At 51.6% G+C, this 18,362-nt stretch overlaps 1 protein-coding gene across 2 annotated transcripts in view; it reads left to right on the forward strand.

Moving 5' to 3' along the window:
- Window positions 1-17,681, forward strand: part of LOC111160605 (protein kinase D2) — a 32,532-nt gene extending 14,851 nt beyond the window's left edge. For both annotated transcript variants that reach the window (XM_022523805.1, XM_022523806.1), the window contains 11 exons: window positions 1,963-2,080; window positions 2,843-2,920; window positions 4,202-4,460; window positions 5,929-5,981; window positions 6,158-6,230; window positions 6,944-7,050; window positions 7,893-8,054; window positions 11,360-11,458; window positions 14,158-14,425; window positions 16,827-16,912; window positions 17,244-17,681. In XM_022523805.1, the coding sequence (XP_022379513.1) occupies window positions 1,963-2,080; window positions 2,843-2,920; window positions 4,202-4,460; window positions 5,929-5,981; window positions 6,158-6,230; window positions 6,944-7,050; window positions 7,893-8,054; window positions 11,360-11,458; window positions 14,158-14,425; window positions 16,827-16,912; window positions 17,244-17,456 (1,516 nt within the window). In that variant the 3' untranslated portion in view covers window positions 17,457-17,681. The remainder of the gene's footprint in view (window positions 1-1,962; window positions 2,081-2,842; window positions 2,921-4,201; window positions 4,461-5,928; window positions 5,982-6,157; window positions 6,231-6,943; window positions 7,051-7,892; window positions 8,055-11,359; window positions 11,459-14,157; window positions 14,426-16,826; window positions 16,913-17,243) is intronic.
- The last annotated feature ends 681 nt before the right edge of the window (window positions 17,682-18,362 follow it).

An 18,362-nucleotide genomic window follows, 5' to 3' on the forward strand; every position in this document is an offset into this window, starting at 1 on the left:
AAAAAAGAAAAGAAACAGTCTGTGTTGCAAAGTGACAGAGCAAAGAGTAAGAACGTGGGAATCTGCTGTATGGCATTAGGCAGGAGATTAACCTCTCTGGGCCCTCAGTTTCTTCATCAGTAAGATGGGGATAAAAGTAGGACCTACCTTTGCGGATTGTCCTAAGGGTGAGGTGAATGACGTTCTCTGGGCCGATGACAGCACCTGTCTCGTAGGGCGATTTTCTAATTCCATTAGATCACACAGGTCAAGTGCTTGCCGGGTTGTAAACGCTGAGCAGATGGAAAGAGAATCCTTCCTGGTACTCTGTTCTCGAGTCCCCAAAGCACGGAGGGTGGGAGGTGATCCATTCTGGAGTATGGGGAGAAATATTTGCCTTTCCATTTCTCTTTACTTTTAATCTCATCTTTTAGATGTTTTCGCTCTTTTGGCATGTTTTAGAATAATATCAACACACTATTATTGGTATATTGTACTAATACAGTAAGACATGTGTAAATGAGGGTAACCTGTGGATTGAAGCCGTCATCGATGTGTAAGTCTTTATCCTTGAATGAAATCCTTCTCAGAAGGACTATAAGGAACACCGTCCTCACTCCTAGGTTAGAAGATGGAAGTTTACTGGCTTCAGCTGGTCATTACTAAGAGAAAGGAGCTGAGACTTCACCCCACGGGGCCAAGGGGGCATTGATGTGAGGAGGGTGAGCCATTTCCATGGTGCATCAGTAGACACTTATTGAGCACCGACTGGGTTCTAGGACTTCCCAGCACCCAGCTGTGAACCAAACCAGGAAAACTCTCTGGCCTCATGAGCCAACACTCTAACTGGGGAGACAGGAAGTAAACAAATGCATCCATAGCATCAGGTACTGATGACTGCTATCAAAAAATAAATAAAAATAAAGATACATTAAAAAAAATAAAGCAAGGGGAAGGGACAGAGAATGAAGATACATTGTTTTAGGGTCATTAAAGGGGGCCTCTCTGAGAAGGTAACATTTGAAGAGATCTGAAGGAGGGCCGGGGGAGGAAAAGAGACATGTGGAAGATAGTTGGTGGAAGAGCTTGCCAAGCAAAGAGAGCAGCAAGTGCAAAGGCCCTGTGGTAGGGCCAAGCATGTTCCAGAAACAACACTGAGTTTGGTGTGGGTGGAGCAGAGAGGGCCAAAGGAAGGGGATAGGAGACCAGCCTGAAGGGAAGATGGATATGCAAGTCACAATAATTACAGAGAGTTTCTTACTGATTCTACCTGACTCGAGCTGCCTGGAAGTTCAAGTTCCCTTTCTGCCAGGTCTTTCCTGAAGTGTTTAGTAACAGAGTAAGAGGCTGTAAGAGTTGGATCTTGATGGACTTGGGTGGGGTGGGGGTGTTAGGAGAGGCAGCCTATTTCACAGATGAGGAAACCAAGTCTCAGAGAGGCAAAGGGAAGTGCCAGGGCCACCCGAGTCCTGGTTTAATGTAGGGATCAAGAGGTGGTTGGTTCTGGAGTTCAGCAAGTCTGTGAATCTCTCTAAGCGTTTATTTCCTCTCTGTAATAATAGCTTGTGCACTGATAAGGGCAATGAGGTTCAGAGAGGTTAAGTCACTTCCCTAGTGTCACACAGCTGGTTCCACAGTCACTGGGCTCAGTACTGATTAGCACTTATGGGAGGACCACTGGGTGCCAAGCATTGTGCTAAATTCCTAAGAAAGGTTTTCACCCCTTACAGCAACCCCTTTGGGTGGAGAAACGGAGGTACCGTAGAGGTTAGGTAATTTGCCAGGCTGCCTCACTTCGGACCCCAGCCTTGCAATGTGGCCCTATCTAGCGTCCCCTTCCTCATGGGAAATGTGGAAACCACAAAAGTGTGGCCAAAAACAACCCCACTCCTCGTTGCCCAGAAATGAGCTCTGAGGCCCCTAGTGCTTATGGGTATTTTCCACTTGTAACCTCTTGCCTCTTCCTCTCCCCCTCCCTCCCAGCTCCTTGGGGTACATCCCCCTAATGAGGGTGGTGCAGTCGGTGCGACACACGACGCGGAAATCTAGCACCACCCTGCGCGAGGGTTGGGTGGTCCATTACAGCAATAAGGACACGCTGGTGAGTGGGCGGGATGGGGCTAGGTGGGGCGGAGCTAAGGTTGGGGGGAGCAAACTCCGCTTTAGGAGGTGGGGCTGGGTGGGGTTAGGGGGTAGGCGGGGCCCATCTGGAGGCGGAGCTAGAATTAGAGGGATGGGTTCTCAGGGAGAGTGGAGGGGCAGGGCAGGAGTCGGGGAAGACGCGGGGCTAAGGACAATGTCAGGGGAGGCGTGAGACCAAGAACGGGGAAGCTGGAGTTAGGAGTAGTGCCGAGAAGGGCTCAGGTTCTAGAGGATGGGCTCAGGGGGTGCTAGGCCTGGCTCGAGGCCTAACTGGAGGTAATCAAGTGGGGTTGTGATATAAGGTAGGGCCAGGTAGGGCGAAGTTGGGAGGAAAGGTGGGGAGGGCTTATAGTGGAAGGGCCGGGTCTGGGCAGGTAGGAGATAGGGGTGGGGCAGGTTTAGGGGCCAAGGAGTGTGGCTGGAGGCTGACCGAAAGTCGAAGAGGGGTTATGGGGCGGGGCAAGGTGGGGTGAGCTAAGGCGGGAGGGACGGGATCCACTTGAGAAGGGGACGAGGCGGGGGTGGGGCTGCAGTTAGGGATGGGCGGGGCCTTACTGGAGACTGAGCTAGAATTAGAGGGTCGGGTGATGAGAGACGGAAGGGGTGGGGCCTTCTGGGGCGGGGGCTAGACTTGGGGGCGGGGCTTGGCTCCGCGCAGAGCTGGATACCCGACTGCGCCGAGGACGGACCACCTCACCTTCTGGAGCACCTCTCCCAACAGAGGAAGCGGCACTATTGGCGCCTGGACTGCAAGTGCATCACACTCTTCCAGAACAACACGACCAACAGATACTACAAGGTGGGCCTTCCGGCCGCCAGCTCCCCCAGACCTCCTCCTCCCACTCCTTTCCCAGTTGCTTGCCTGCTTGCATGTCATCAGCAAATGGGCCCACCTGGGCCCACCACTTTCCGGCTGGGGAACCCCGGGGCGGCTTACCTGACTTCTCTGTCCTCCCGTCGGGCACCTGTAAAAGGCCTCAGTGACTAGTCCTCACCGCAGGGCCGCTGCCCTAATTCAGCGATCACCTCCGCGAAGCAGTTAGCTCAGGGCCGGCTTGTGTGGAGCTCGCTGTTATCATTATTGCTTTATAATGAAGTACTGGATCATTTATCCGTATTCCTCACCACCCGCCATGGCCGCCGGGCGCTCTGGGCCATCTCCTGGGGCCTCGATTCTGCGCTTCCCCCCACAGCCTTGTCCCACATAGCAGCCAGAGGGGCCGGGAAAACCATCAGAATCCTCCCTTTGCCCTTAAAATAAAACTCGGACGCCTCGGGGTTCCCTGCTCTGCAGCGGCTTCCCACAGGGTGGGGGTGGGGGTGACTTCTCAGCCTGCCCCTATTCTCGGCCACACTTAGATGCTGCCCCCACCACGTCTCTGTCTCCTGCCTTTATAAGCTGTGTCAGTCTGTCCCTGTTTCGTTCTTTCCTTACTTTAATTTTTTTCTCTCCCTTCTGCAAATGTGTCCTGCCCCCCACCCCACAGTTTCTCTTCCAGCACTTTTCAAAGCATGCTCTTTTCCTTCTGCACAGACCCTGCCCCTTCTCTCCCTGTCCCCTCCCCTCCACCTGGCCCTCTCAGCCTCCTTTCTGGTCTCCTGTCCCAGTTCCATCCTTTCCTGTCCACCCTCCGCACACAGCCAGACATCTATCTCTGCCTTGCTCTGAACCCTTCCATGGCTCCCCAGGGCCCTGGAGACAAAGCCCAGGCTCCTCTCTGTGGCCCATGAGGCCCTTCATGGCGTAACTTCATTTGTTCACCAAACATGGCATATCTCCTATGTGCTAGGTACCACCCATGTAATGGGAATAGAGCATATTCTTTGAACACAAGCCTTTCCCACCTCAGGGCCTTTGCACATGCTGTTTCCACCATCCTCCACCAGCCGGCCTCTTCTTACCTTTCTGATCTCTTGCTTCATGTAACTTTTGCCAGGAGGCCTTTTCTGACTACTCTATGCAAATATGCAAATCAGGCCCTTTCCCACTGCCACTGGATTGTGTGTGCTGTTCTGAGTAAGTGGGAAGCCCCAGGGTGTGCTTGGCATCCTCACTAATGCTGGTTCTGTATCCTGCCAGGAAATTCCACTGTCAGAAATCCTCACTGTGGAGCTCGCCCAGAACTTTAGCCTTGTGCCACCAGGCACCAACCCTCACTGCTTCGAGATTGTCACTGCCAATGTCACCTACTTTGTGGGCGAGACACCTGGTGGAGCCCCAGGGGGGCCCAGCGGGCAGGGGGCCGAGGCTGCCAGGGGCTGGGAAACAGCCATCCGCCAGGCGCTGATGCCAGTCATCCTCCAGGACGCACCCAGTGCCCCAGGCCACACACCCCACAGTAAGTCCTCCCCGCACCCTGCCCCGGATCCTGAGAGCATGGGTCTGGAAGGGCTTGTGTGGGCTCCCAGGGAAGGGAAGAGCCAGGGAGAAGGCCAGGAATGGCACAGTGGGGAATGTGGCTTCTGGATTCAGCTGGCATGAGTCCAAATCTCCATTAAGCCCTAGACCTGATGTGTGGACTTGGGCATGTCACTTCTCTTTTCTGAGTCTTGTCCTAGGTGGCGACAACTCCTCCAGGTTGTGAGTTCAGGCTGTTTCATTCAGGCATTTACTGAGTGTCTTCTCTGTGCCCACCCTATGCTGGGCAGTGCTGGGGACATAGTCGTCACCAAGACAGCCCAGGACCTGTCCTCATGGGGCTCACAGTCCAGTATGGGAGACAGACCTGTCCCCAAGCAGTGACAGCCCAGAGTGACAGGGCTGGGACAGGGGACCAGAAAGCTGTGGGGGCTCAGAAGGGATAGCTGATCCAGCCTGGGTATCCAGGAGGGCTTCCTGGATGCAGCAACACCTGAGCTGAGACCAGAAAGCTGAGGAGGGCTGAGACAGGGGATTGCAGAAGGGAAATATTTTAAGCAGAGGCAGAAGATGATCAGAAAGTCTCAGGCTCCTGCCTTCTGGAGCTCATAATCCAGTGTGAGTGACAGATCACCCTGCATGAATGACAGATGTAATATAGAACATGATATGGTCCCAGGATGGAAGTTTGAGCTGAGACTGAATGGGGAAGGTTTAATTAAGTCCAGCAGAAGGGACACACGTTACTGGCAGAGGGAACAGCAAGCGCAAAGGCAGGAGATAGGAGAGGACTTGGCTGTATCTGAGGCCCGGCAAGGAGGCCAGCTGTTGGGAGGACACACAGCATGGTGGGGGTTGAAGTCAAAGAGATAAATGAGGGACCAGTACCTGGGAGGCCATGGGAGGGGGTTGGGCTTCCTCCTGGGGGCGCTGGGGAGCCATGGTGGAGTTTGGAGCAGGGGAAGGACAGACCCAGGTTTGTGCGGTGAATAGGAGAGAACAGAACAGGGGCAGAGAGACCAGGGAGGAGGACAAGGGGCCAGGCCTGGAATGGGAAGGGGGCAGATGTTCAAGCAGCGGAAGGCTCAGAACCTTGGAAATGTTGTGGCTCCGGTTGGGTAGTGGGTTGGCAGGTTCAGGGGGGAAGATGTTGGAACCCGTTTGGACTTTCCTCCTGAGAGAGCCTCAGTGTCCTTCTCTGTAAAATGGGATCAGTGTGCATGCCTTGGCCCTGAGATCTTGGGGTGTGGTGCTCAGTGAAATCGTTCATGACACTTCTCCAGTCCCCTCAGCCTATCACATTTACTTCTCCCACTGGCCCTACGAGGAAGCACCTATCATTATTCTCGAACCTGGGTGGTATGGCTCCAGAGGCTGCCTCTGGAGTCATGGGTGAAGACAGTCCTGAGCCCAGGGTCCCCTCACCTCCACCTCTCCCCTCTCCCCAGGACAGGCTTCTCTGAGCATCTCCGTGTCTAACAGCCAGATCCAAGAGAACGTGGTGAGACCCTGCCCACACCCCATGGTCCCATGGATGGCCTATGCCTCCCACGCAGCCTCCACACCCCATGGTCCCATGGATGGCCTATGCCTCCCACGCAGCCTCCCACCCTCCCTAGTCTCCTCAGCGTCCGAGCTCCATCTGCCCCCTTGACCCTTCCCATCCCCACCATGCAGGACATTGCCACCGTCTACCAGATCTTCCCGGATGAGGTACTGGGCTCCGGGCAGTTTGGAGTGGTCTATGGAGGTACGGATGCTTCCGAGCTGATCCAGAGGGGGTCCCAGCGGTTCCTGGGCTCCAGACCTTCCTATCTGTGTGCTCACTTCCTGTTCTGGTTGACTTGGAAAGCTAGGTTCTCCAGGCAGGTGCTTGCAAGCCTCTCCTTTTCTCACTGGGAAAAGCCAATGGGCTTTCTCCCGTTCGTAATAGGGAGAGAGCAGGGGCGCCTGGGTGGCTCAGTGGGTTAAGCCTCTGCCTTCCGCTCAGTCATGATCTCAGGGTCCTGGGATAGAGCCCTGCATCGGGCTCTCTGCTCGGCGGGGAGCCTGCTTCCCCCCCCACCCCCCGCCTGCCTCTCTGCCTACTTGTGATCTCTGCCTGTCAAATAAATAAACAAATAAAATCTTCAAAAAAAAAAATAATAAGGAGAGAGCATTCTGCACTCTGATTGGCCACAGAGCTAGTTTCTAGATTCTGATTGGTCATAAATCTAATTTCCCTTGTGTTAGATTTCCCTCAAAGCGCTTGTCTTTTACCTTCTTCATTCCACCTTTATTCCCAAGGCCTCTCGCCCCTCACATCCCTCCTGGAAGCCCCACGGAGCCATCTTGATGCCTTCTGCTCACCTTTGTTCAACTATGTGTCTCTGTGGTCGGTGGGGGGGTGGGGTGGGGTTCCCTCTTACCAGGACTGGAAGGTCTTGCTCCCTTCATCCCCAGTCTCCCCTATGTCCTGCCCAGGAAAGCACCGGAAGACAGGCCGGGATGTGGCAGTAAAGGTCATTGACAAACTGCGTTTCCCCACGAAGCAGGAGAGCCAGCTCCGGAATGAAGTGGCCATTCTGCAGGTGACTGGGCTCTAGGGCCCAGCTCAGGCCCCACCTAGGAAGGACCTTCCTTTCCCACCTCCTCCTTTCAGAGGCCAACTGACCCAGGCTGGAGGTGGTCAGGGAAGGCTTCCTGGAGGAGAGAACATGCATGTTGGGACTTAGGGGGTAGAAAGGTGTTCTCAGCAAAGGGACCAGCCTGTGCAAAAAAAGGTCTGGAGGTAAGAGGGAACATGAACCCTTCTAGGAATTTGAAGTTTGAGGTTATTAGGTGGCTTATGTGTGGGGAGGTGGTGGGAGGTGAGGCCAGGGAGGAGGCCTGTGGATTTTCTCCTGAGGGTACTGGGGAGCCCTGGAAAGATTTTTAGCAAAGAAAGGACAGGGTTGGGTGTGTACTTTAGGAAGATATCTGAGGCTGCCACCAGAGGGTGGGTGGAAAGTGGTGGGACCATAGCCTAGAACCCAGGGAGGAGGTTGGGTAGAGACCTGGAGGGTAGAAATGGGGTTAGGTGAAGCAAGGTGTGCCGGGGAGAGGGAGAAGAATTTACAACACAGAGATGCACAAAGGTCCCATTGTTCCATACTTCTGCTCCCTCCCTCTCCCACCCCCCCAAAACCCTGGACCTTCAACAGAGCTTTATGACGTGAAGATCCTTCTAGATACCTGGTGGTGTGGGGATGTGGTTCTGTCTGAAGCTCCTTCCCCCTTCCCCAGAGCCAGCCCCGGGGAAGGAGCTGCTGACCCTCTGGGGACATCCTCCTCATTTGTCGTCCGTCTGCTCCCGTGGCTCACCTCTGGGGTCCCAAGTTCACGGGCTACCTGGACCCTGACTGCCACCCTCCCCTCCCCACCCCTACCCCAGAGTCTGCGGCATCCCGGGATCGTGAACCTGGACTGCATGTTTGAGACACCTGAGAAGGTGTTTGTGGTGATGGAGAAGCTGCACGGAGACATGCTGGAGATGATCCTCTCCAGTGAGAAGGGCCGGCTCCCCGAGCGCCTCACCAAGTTCCTCATCACCCAGGTGCGCCCGCCCCCCACCCCCCTGCCTGCCTCCACTCGCCTCCCCACCTGCCCTGCACCCAGCTCCCACAGACACTGGCAGGAGTCCTACTAGTAGATAATAAAAAATAGAGAGTAATAGTAACAATAGAAAAAATAATAGAACGATAATTTCAAAATAATTGAGTAATAATAGAACAGATTGTAGAGTAATAAGAGTAATAACAATAGAAAATAAGAAAACAGTAAGAAGAGAGCAGTAGTGATAATTATATTAGTAGTATAGAAAAATCAGAAATGATGATTGTATAATTTTTATTCCTTTATAGAATGAGGTTCTCTAAGGCCTGACTATATTCGTGTAGGAAAAGGGAAGGGGAGGGAGGCCTTTCTGTGGGGACCTCATTCATCCATTCCTTAGGTGGTTCACCAAGCTCTCCGTCTTCCCCTGCTCTGTTCCCAGCAGTGCTGGGGACATAGCTGTGACCGAGATAGCCCCAGGACTGGACAGCGATCACCCAGAGTGGGCAGGGTGGGGGAGGGGGATGCTAATAGTGTTTTAACTCATTGTATCTGCATCACAACTCATGTGGTAGTGGCCGTGATCACTTCCGTTTTTGAGTCAGGGAAAAAAACAAGGCTCAGAGACTTTAAGTAACTTGTCCAGGGTCACACAGCTGGTGGGAGCAGACCCTAGGATCTGGGCTTTTAAATAGTAAGGTCAAATCACTGGTTTTACCTGTGTGTCATTCTGCCTCTTACTTTCTTCACTTTTTAAAAGTACTTCTGGAAGGTTATTCTATTTCTGTATGCAGTGAGCAGAGCTGCCTCTTTTTCTTAGTTGTATCCCATGGTAGATATCACCAAATCCTGTAATTGCTGAGTACAGAGGTTGTTACCAATTTTCCACCATTACAGACAACATCTGGTGAATATCTGTCCACACACTTTGCTGGGCTCTGGTGGGAGAATTTCCAAAGAACACGTTTCAGACGATAGACTCCTAAGTCCAGGGAAATGTGCTCTAGGAGGTTTTTTTTGTTTGTTTGTTTTTTGTTTTGTTTTTTTTTTTAAGATTTTATTTATTTATTTGACAGACAGAGATCACAAGTAGGCAGAGAGGCAGGCAGAGAGAGAGAGGTGGAGGCAGGCTCCCTGCGGAGCAGAGAGCCCGATGGGGGGCTCGATCCCAGGACACTGGGATCATGACCTGAGCCGAAGGCAGCGGCTTAACCCACTGAGCCACCCAGGTGCCTGCTCTAGGAGTTTTTTAAACACGCTGCCCAGCTGTTCTCTAAAATCCCTTCAGCCTGCTCTTAACAGCAGCTAATTCTGGGTGAAACAATGAGTAGTCTTACAGGTAGAGATGTGGCTTCATTTAGCAGTTTAAAAATTATGGGTGAAAAATAAAATAAAATAAAAATCATGGGTGAGGTTGAGTGTATTTCCCTATGTTTATTGGCCTGTGCTTTTTATTCCCATTGCCCATTTTTCAGTTGGATTATTCTTGTTGAATTGTGAAAGCTCTTTGTATACGAGGGACACTGGATCCTTGTCACTTGTGTTGTTCAATTTTTTTTTTTTTAATTCCAGCATTTGTTTTCCTTTTCATTTCATTCCTGGCTTTTATTTGCCATCAAGAGTTTAACTTTTACAATGTTAAATGTTGCCTTTTGTAGCTTCTGGGTTTTACAGCCTTCCTAGAAAGGCCTTCCCATCCGGCTTGTCCCTCACCTGATTCTGGGACTTGTTCTCTTGGATGCAAAGTCCCTTGTGCTGTGCTTCCTTTATGGAGGTCCTGCCCCCTCGCTCTCCCCAGCACTGAGCCTTCATCAGGTTGACTTGTGGGATGGGGAGAGAAGCCCACTGAGGCAGGTTTATCCAGACTTAAGGTGGGGAGAGGGAACTGCCTGCCTTCAGCAACTGGTTGATTTCTCTTTCTGGTCTTCCATCACTCCCTCCCCTTTTGCCTCTGCTCCTCTCTCTCTCTCTCTCTCTCTCTGCAGATTTCTGCCTTCCGCCTCTTGTCTGCCCCACCCCAAGTCCTGTGCTAGGCCCTTTACCTCATGGGCTTGTTTATGCTTCACAACTGCCCTCCGAGGTAGGTATTACCAGCACCCCCATTTTACAGATGAGGAGACTGAGGTGGAGGAAGGGTCCATGTCCTGCCCAAGGTCACACAGCTAGGTGGCGGTCTAGCTGAGATTTGAACCCAGATCTGTCTAGCTTCCAACCAGCCCTCTTTGTTCTCCTCCTGTCCTAGTAGGGGAGGGAGGTGGTCAACAAACAGGAAGTGGAGAAAAGGGGTACGTACACACTGTGGATCTCAGTGTCCCTGGCCGAAGCCCGAGGATTACACAGAATCAAGGAAGACCATAGTGTCCACAGAGAAAGTAGTTGGAAATTGTATCCAGATTTTTCGCTTTTTGCTTCGTAAATCAGCTCACCTTGCCACCCTAGAATACTCTTGAATTAACAAAGCAGGAAGAGCTCTATCTGAAACATGCACAGAAATATGTTCATCCACAGGCCATCCCGAGGAGAGTAACAGGTACCAACAACAGTAATAGCTAATGTCATGTTTGCTCTGGGCTGGACACTGTCCTAAACACTTTCTATGCCCCAACGCATTTAAACTTCACAGCGACCCCTGAGGATGGGTACTTTCATTACCCCCCATTTTACAGGTGAGAACACTGAGACTCAGAGAGTTGAAGTGGCTTGCCCGAGGCCACAAGCTAGTGAGTGTAGAGCTGGGTCTTCCACCTGGGCAGGCCAGCTCTAGAATCCCACCTCCCACCCCCAACCAGTACTGCATTTGATATATAACGTAGATCATGTTGGTATTTGTACTGTTCCATCTTAGAGATTTTAATGGATGAAACATACTTCTTAAAAAATGGAGTCACACAATAGTACCTTCTTAATGGCTGCTACTTTACCAATAGCCCACCCCCGCCCCCAGCTTTTAGGGTAAACTCCAGGCCCAAGGTTGGGCTCAAACTCATGATCCAGGAGGTCACAAGTCACCAGCTCTGTGGACTGAGCCAGCCAGGAAACTCACTCCTAACTCTTTTTCGTCAGGAGCTTACCACATGCCAGAGGGTCTCAGTCTCTTCCCAAACCCACTGCTGCAGTCGATTCTTTCTGGAATTATCCAAGTCCTATCTCAGGTGTCATGGTTTTGGGGCTCCAATGCATCCCCTGGTCCTGGGAGATATCTTTAGGGGTACAGAGAAGGGCATGGATGGGGTTTGGAGGGCTGGCAGCAGAATCTGGGGCAGGTAGCTTCCTACCTTTCTTACCCGCCCCACTTCCTCCCCTCAGATCCTGGTGGCTCTGAGACACCTTCACTTCAAGAACATTGTCCACTGTGACTTGAAACCGGAAAACGTGTTGCTGGCATCAGCCGACCCCTTTCCTCAGGTCAGTCATGTCCCCCAGCTTGATTTGGGGAAGTGCAGCTAATCCTGGGAGGCGGGTGGGGATTGTATGAATCAGGATAATTGGACACAGAGACTCAAGATAACAACGGCTTAAATAAAACAGACGCTGGTTTCACACTCATGTAGGGTCCAGCATGAGCATTTCGAGGCTGAAAAAGCGGTTTCTAAGAGTCAGGTACTCGGCTCTGGATGTCTTGTTCTGGCCTCTCTATGATGTTCTAGACTTCATGGTTCTTGATGGTCCCTGTCATGTGACAAGATAGTAGGAGGGGGGAGGAAAGAAACAGGTGGAGGAAATGGACACACCCACTTCCTTCTCTGAACCTATGGAAGTTTACAAGGCACGTCTTCTAGTATCCCATTGGCCAGGACAAGGTCACGTGGTCGTGGCTGGCTGCAAGGGAGGGCAGGAGATGTAGTCTTTATTCTGCGTGGCCGTGTGGTCCATTCCATTCAAGATTTTTATTATTAAGGGTGAGAGCGGAGAACAGATACTAGGGGACAAGTGGTAATTTCTTCTGTAGGTCTGTTAGGAAAACAGTTCTGATGAGCCTCGGATTGGGCGGTGAGAATGCTTCCTCCCACCCCCAGGGGCAGAACCAGAGTAGGTAGGGGTGACAATTGTAACAGATACAATTTATTGAGTGCCTACTGTGTTTAAGGACCTATAGCTCCAGGTTCTCATGTAGCCCTTCCATGTCCTGGAAAGTTCTTGCTTTATGATCTGTGTTTTGCAAACACTGAGTTCATTTCATTTCAAAAGCCAGGGGTTCATTTTAGTCACGTAAGAATTGCTGTGGAAACAACTTACATCAACCTCATGGTTTCTTTCTGCTGCTGGAAGTCGCTCAGTTGTTAGTGGCAGCCTGGGATGGAACATAGGATCAGTTTTTAAGTGTAAATTAATGAAAATTAAATAAAATAAAAACTAATATGTCTTGCCACATTTGAGTGTACAGGGAACCAGTGGCCACCATATTGGTCAGCACAGATCACAGAAGGAAGAGCAAATGTTGATCATGTTGTCACAAAAATAGAATTATATCTGTACTGTGTTCTGTGACATGGTTTTCTGAGCTCACGTAACTCTAAAGCCCATTTGGAGGGTCAGAGGGAAAAAAACCACTCTGAAGAAAGAGTAGGAGTCCATTTTTTGGATGGGTAAGTATTCCAGGCAGTGGGAACAGCCCTGGCAAAGAACCTTTGTAGCAAGATGATCTGTACTTTTTTGGGAACAACTTTATTGAGATATAATTCACACACCATATAATTCACTGATTCAAAGTATACAGTTCAGGGGCACCTGGGTGACTCAGTTGGTTAAGCATCTGACTCTTGACCTCAACTCAGGTCTTGATCTCAAGAGTTGTGAGTTCAAGTCCCACATTGGGCTCCACACTAAAAAGAAAAGTGGACAATTCAGGGGCTTTTAGTGTATTCACAGCATTGTGCAACCGTCACCACAATCAGTTTTAGAACATCTCATCACCCCCAAAACAAACCCTTATACTCTTTAGAAACATCATCCTCCAAACCCACCACCCCTCATCCCGACCATGAATCAACGTCCTGTAGATTTGCCTATTCTGGGTGTTTCGTATAAGTAGCACATTCAGTAATAGCATATGTGGCCCTTTGTGACTGGCTTCTCTCATCTAAGTTCATGTTTTCAGAGTTCACTTATGTTGTAGCATTGATCAGTCCTTCCATTTCTTTTAACAGCCAAGTAATATTCCATTATAACATCTGGAGAAAAGGGTGGATCTTTGAAAAGGAAAAGGATTTTAGGACAGGTGGTATGGCTGTCACGTTGAGTCAGTGGTTGGATGTGGCTGTTTTTGAGGGCAGGCAACAGAGACTTGGGGCTTCAAGAGTTTGGAGAGCCAAAGTGAGCCACAGAACAGTTTTGAGCCAGGGAGGAACCATATATGAACAGAGATGGCGGCACAGAGGTGGTGCTGCCTATGGACTTGGTAGGAAGGTGAGCAGGACCTTGAACCTGGGTGTGGCTGGCTCCAAAGCCTGTCTGTGACCCTAGACTGCCTCCACCATCAAGGGAAAAGTGGCCGAACACCTGTTACTGACTGCTGGCCATACAGCAGTTTGCAGTCAGGGTCCCATTTAATCCCCAGGGAAGCCCCAGAGGAAGTTGCTATTAACATCTGTGATACAGATGAGGCCGCTGTGGGCTGGGAGAAGTTAGCTCCCCGCCCTGAGATCAGTGAGGCTCATTCTGAGCTCCCAGCACTTTCCATGTATTTATTCATTCAGTCCATACAACCACCCTTTAAGGTAGGGATTTTTCGGATCTCCGTTGTGCAAAAGAGGAAATAGAGGCACAAGATGGTTAAGAGACCTGTTCAGTGTGGCGGAAATACAGGAACAGGTGGCATTTATTAAGCGCTCATGACATACGAGGCATTTCTGGTCCCGTGAGCCTTAGATGGAGAAACTCATGTAATCCTCATGACGACTTTTTGAGGGAGGTGCTGTTTTGATCCCCCTCCTCATATAGATGAGGAAACTGAGGCACAGAAAGTAAGTCACTGCCCAGGTTCCTCAACTAGTAAGAGGAGAAGCTTGGTTTTCTCTGAAACGCTGTGGAGGGCGAGGGGGTGCGTCGCTGCGTAGGTGCAGCCTTAACGCTCCTTCGGCCCCTCCACCCCACGCCCCCTGCAGGTGAAGCTGTGTGACTTCGGGTTTGCACGCATCATCGGTGAGAAGTCGTTCCGGCGCTCGGTGGTGGGCACCCCTGCCTACCTGGCGCCCGAGGTGCTGCTCAACCAGGGGTACAATCGCTCGCTGGACATGTGGTCGGTGGGCGTGATCATGTACGTCAGCCTCAGCGGCACGTTCCCCTTCAACGAGGACGAGGACATCAAAGACCAGATCCAGAACGCTGCCTTCATGTACCCAGCCTGCCCCTGGAGCCGCATCTCCTCGGGAGGTGGGTCGGGGGCGGGCGAAGGGGGGAGTGGGCGGGGCCATAGAGAGGTGGGCCCTGGAAAGTCTAGGCTGTGGGGGTGGAGCCTAGTGGTGGGTGGGGCCACAGGGAGGGCTGTCCTTTAAACTGGAACCGTGGGGCAGGGACTCAGGGATGTGTATTGAACTGGTCAGGCCTGGTTCCTAGTTCACAGAAAACGGATTACTCCAGAAGGACTGAGACAGGCACCTGGTGCATTAGGGGCTGAGCGAGGTTTGGCCTGTCTAAGGTGGGACCAGGAGAGGGACTACTGGACCCGTGGAAGCCATACTGCTGGGGGTGGCCAGGGGAGGGGGCAGAGCCTTCCTCCCAAGGCATGGGCTGGGGCCTGGAATCTTTGGGGTTATGACCCTGAAACGGTTAGCCTTGCAAAAGCAGTGGCACAAGAGGGCAGGGTTGGGGAACAGTTGGAGAGAAGAAGTCATGTGGGGAGAAGGTTATTGAGCAGGGAAAGACCCTGGAGGGATATGGCTTCATGGAGCAGGTGGAGAGGGGGTTGACAGGGTTAGTGCAGGGAAAGGTGGCAGCAGTGGGCCCGAGAGAGGTAAGCACTAAGTGGTAAGAATGGATTCATTCATACTGGAGTAATACTGGAGGTCCTCAGCGTTGTCTTTTGGGACCCGCTCAGAAGTCTCAGTAAAAGTGTGTCGGGTGTAGGAGAGTGAATTTGGTGCAGACCGACGTGTGTGAGGGTGGCCATGTGGACAAGGCCTATACTCAGAGGGGTTCACACAGTGAGGCCTTGTCTCCTTCAAGGCTTCTGATCAAGGAGACAGTCTCTGCTGAGTGTCGGCTTGTCTTGAATGCCTGATACTTGCTAATTTTCCTCTTCCTAAAGAACGGGCCTATCTCTGAGCCTCTGTAGGAAACCACTGACTACCTTCTTCTTTTTTTAAATTAAGATATAATGTATTATTTGTTTCAGGGGTACAGGTCTGTGATTCATCAGGCTTACACAATTCACAGCACTCACCATAGCACGTACCCTCCCCAATGTCCATCACCCAGCCACTCCATCCCTCCTACCCCCCTCCATTCCAGGAACCCTCGTTTTTTTTCCCTGAGATTAAGAGTCTCTTATGGTTTATCTCCCTCTCTGGTTTCATCTTGTTTCATTTTTCCCTCCCTCTGACTGACTGCCTTCTAATAATGCTTATTTTCATCTTATTTTTGTGGACATAGCAAGTGATCTTTGGATTTTCATTGACTGGGCTGATATGATATTTCCATTATAAATAAATTCATTTTCCCCTTAAGGTCTTCAAGGGGAAAATGAATTTTTAATTTTTTAAATATTTTTGTACTTAAAGATTTTATTTATTTGACAGACAGAGATCACAAGTAGGCAGAGGTTCAGGCAGAGAGAGAGGGGGAAGCAGGCTCCCTGCCAAGCAGAGAGAGCCCGATGCAGGGCTCGATCGCAGGACCCTGAGATCATGACCTGAGCCGAAAGCAGAGGCTTAACCCACTGAGCCACCCAGCACCCCGGAAAATGAATTTTTAAAAAGTGAAGTGATTTAAAGCCAAATGTTATCGATTTTTGCTTTGATCAAATAGTGACATGGCTCAAATTCTGAAATATACAGAAGGGTCTGCAGTGAAAATCCTCTCTCACTCCTTTGTCTGCCATTCTTCCCAAAGGCATTGGCTATTACAAGTCTTTTAAATACGTGCAAGCAAATATGTGGACATATATTCTTTTATTTCCTCCTTTGACACAGGTGGTAGTGCCCTATACATGCTGCTTTTTAACTTGCCTTGTCCTCTTCACAGTTTATCTTGGACAAATGGTTTGGCTCAAAGAAAAAAAAAATTAAAATATTTTATTTATTTATTTATTTTAGAGAGAGAGCATGTGTGAGCAGGGAGAGGGGCAGAGGGAGAGGGGGAGAGAGAATCTCAAGCCGACTCCACCCTGAGCTCAGAGCCCTATGCAGGGCTCCATTCCACAACCCTGAAATTATGACCTGAGCTGAAATCAAGAGTCAGTGGCCCAACCGACTGAGCCACCAAGGCATCCCTGGCTTAAAGAAAACCACTAAGTGAAGAATAAGACAGGTGTACCTGTGTATACCTCTGTATGACAAAACTTACAGAGGTGACATAGGAATGGGGAAACTGAGGGAGAGGCTTGGTGAAGGCGCGTAGGAGCTAGTGTGTGTGCAGCGTCGGGGGAGAGGTGGACAAAATGGTAATTTGATGAGGAAATGGATGAGTGAGCAATTGGTGCAGGTGAGGCTTCCAAGCTACCTGGGCCAGTGCGGAAGGCAGGCCGGAATGGTAGCTGGTCGCCTGCAGTGGCCTGTTGCAGGAGGGGCGGCCCCTACCACGCAGAGCTTACACTGTCCGTCTCCTCCCCGCGCAGCCATTGACCTCATCAACAACCTGCTGCAGGTGAAGATGCGCAAGCGCTACAGCGTGGACAAGTCTCTCAGCCACCCCTGGTTACAGGTGATGCAGGGGGCGGGACTTGAGAGCGGAGGGGGAGGGAGGTCTCATTGGCTGGGTTGGGGGAAGGGGTGGAACCCGATGGCTTATTGGCTCTATAGCTAGTGAAGGCTGCAGGTGCATTTTCCGTAGCTCAGAGCGTGGCTGAGCCTCCTATTGGCTGGGCTGTGGAAGGAGGCGGAGCTGAATATCTATTGGCTGGGCAGGTTGCAGAGGGTGTGGCTTCACCTTCATTGATCCCGGGCCTGTCAGCTTCAGGGAGGATAACGTGGGGGCGCAGCTCAGCCGCTATGGGCCCTGCTCTGCAAGCTAACCCCTGTTCTCCCGGGCCCAGGAGTACCAGACATGGCTGGACCTCCGAGAGCTGGAGGGGAAGATGGGCGAGCGGTACATCACGCACGAGAGCGACGACGCGCGCTGGGAGCAGTTCGTGGCGGAGCACCCGCTGCCAGGGCCTGGGCTGCCCGCTGATGGGGACTTCGAAGGGACCCTCCTGCCGCAGGACCATGAGATGCAGGGGCTGGCCGAGCGCATCAGTGTCCTCTGAGGCCCCATGCTCCTGTCTTGGCTGTCCCATGCTTCTGTCCTCCGGTCCCCAGAGAGCGGCCGTCTGCACCATCTCAGCGAGGAACTGTTGTAAACAGAAGCAGCTTCCTGCCCCAAATGGATGGGACACACCCTGGGAGAAGAGCATGGTGGGGGTCCGTGGCGGGTCAGGGGTAGTTATTTCCAACCTGAATTCCCCAGCAATTAAAATGAACTCACCTCTGGCTCCGTGGCCTCCGTCTCTGGCCACACCGCACTCTCTTATCATGAGTCTGTTGTTCACCAAGATGGAGTTCCCCTGGAAGGAGGACTGTCTGAGAAGAAGGCAGGAGGAAGGGGGGATGGGAGAGGGTTGGCGGTCGGGGAGAGGAGGCTGAAGGCAGAGGAGTTTCGGAAGGAGGACTGCCTGGGGTGGGAAATCTGGAGGGAGGACTAGAAGGGGGAAGACACAAAGGGTAGCCTAAGGACAGGGAAGAGAAAAGCACGAAGAGTTTGGAGATGGAAGGAGGATGCCAGGCTGGGAGGATAGATGGAGGAACATGACTGGAGGGATGGAGATTTAGAGCAAAGTAATCCCGTGGCTTGTTTGATCCACTGTTTCACTCAGTGGCGTTACCTCTAGCATAACCACTGATAACGACATGCCATTAGCGCAGGTCTGGTACATAGCAGAAACTCGATCCACAATATTTAATATTTTCTTTTAAATTGATGTGATGACTTCCCTATGCACCAAATGTGCGCATTGACCGGTTCATCCATTTGTCATGGTGGGGCCTGGGTGATGCTGGGGATACGGTGGTGACTGAGACAGCCCAGACCCTACCCTCAGGGGGTTCATCATCCAGTGGAGAGACAGACTTGTCTGGGGTCAGTGATGACCCAGAGTAGGTGGGGCTGGGGTGGG

This window comes from Enhydra lutris, unplaced genomic scaffold, assembly GCF_002288905.1.
Source record: "Enhydra lutris kenyoni isolate GAN:26980312 unplaced genomic scaffold, ASM228890v2 scaffoldscaffold77, whole genome shotgun sequence".
Classification (NCBI taxonomy): Eukaryota; Metazoa; Chordata; class Mammalia; order Carnivora; family Mustelidae; genus Enhydra; species Enhydra lutris.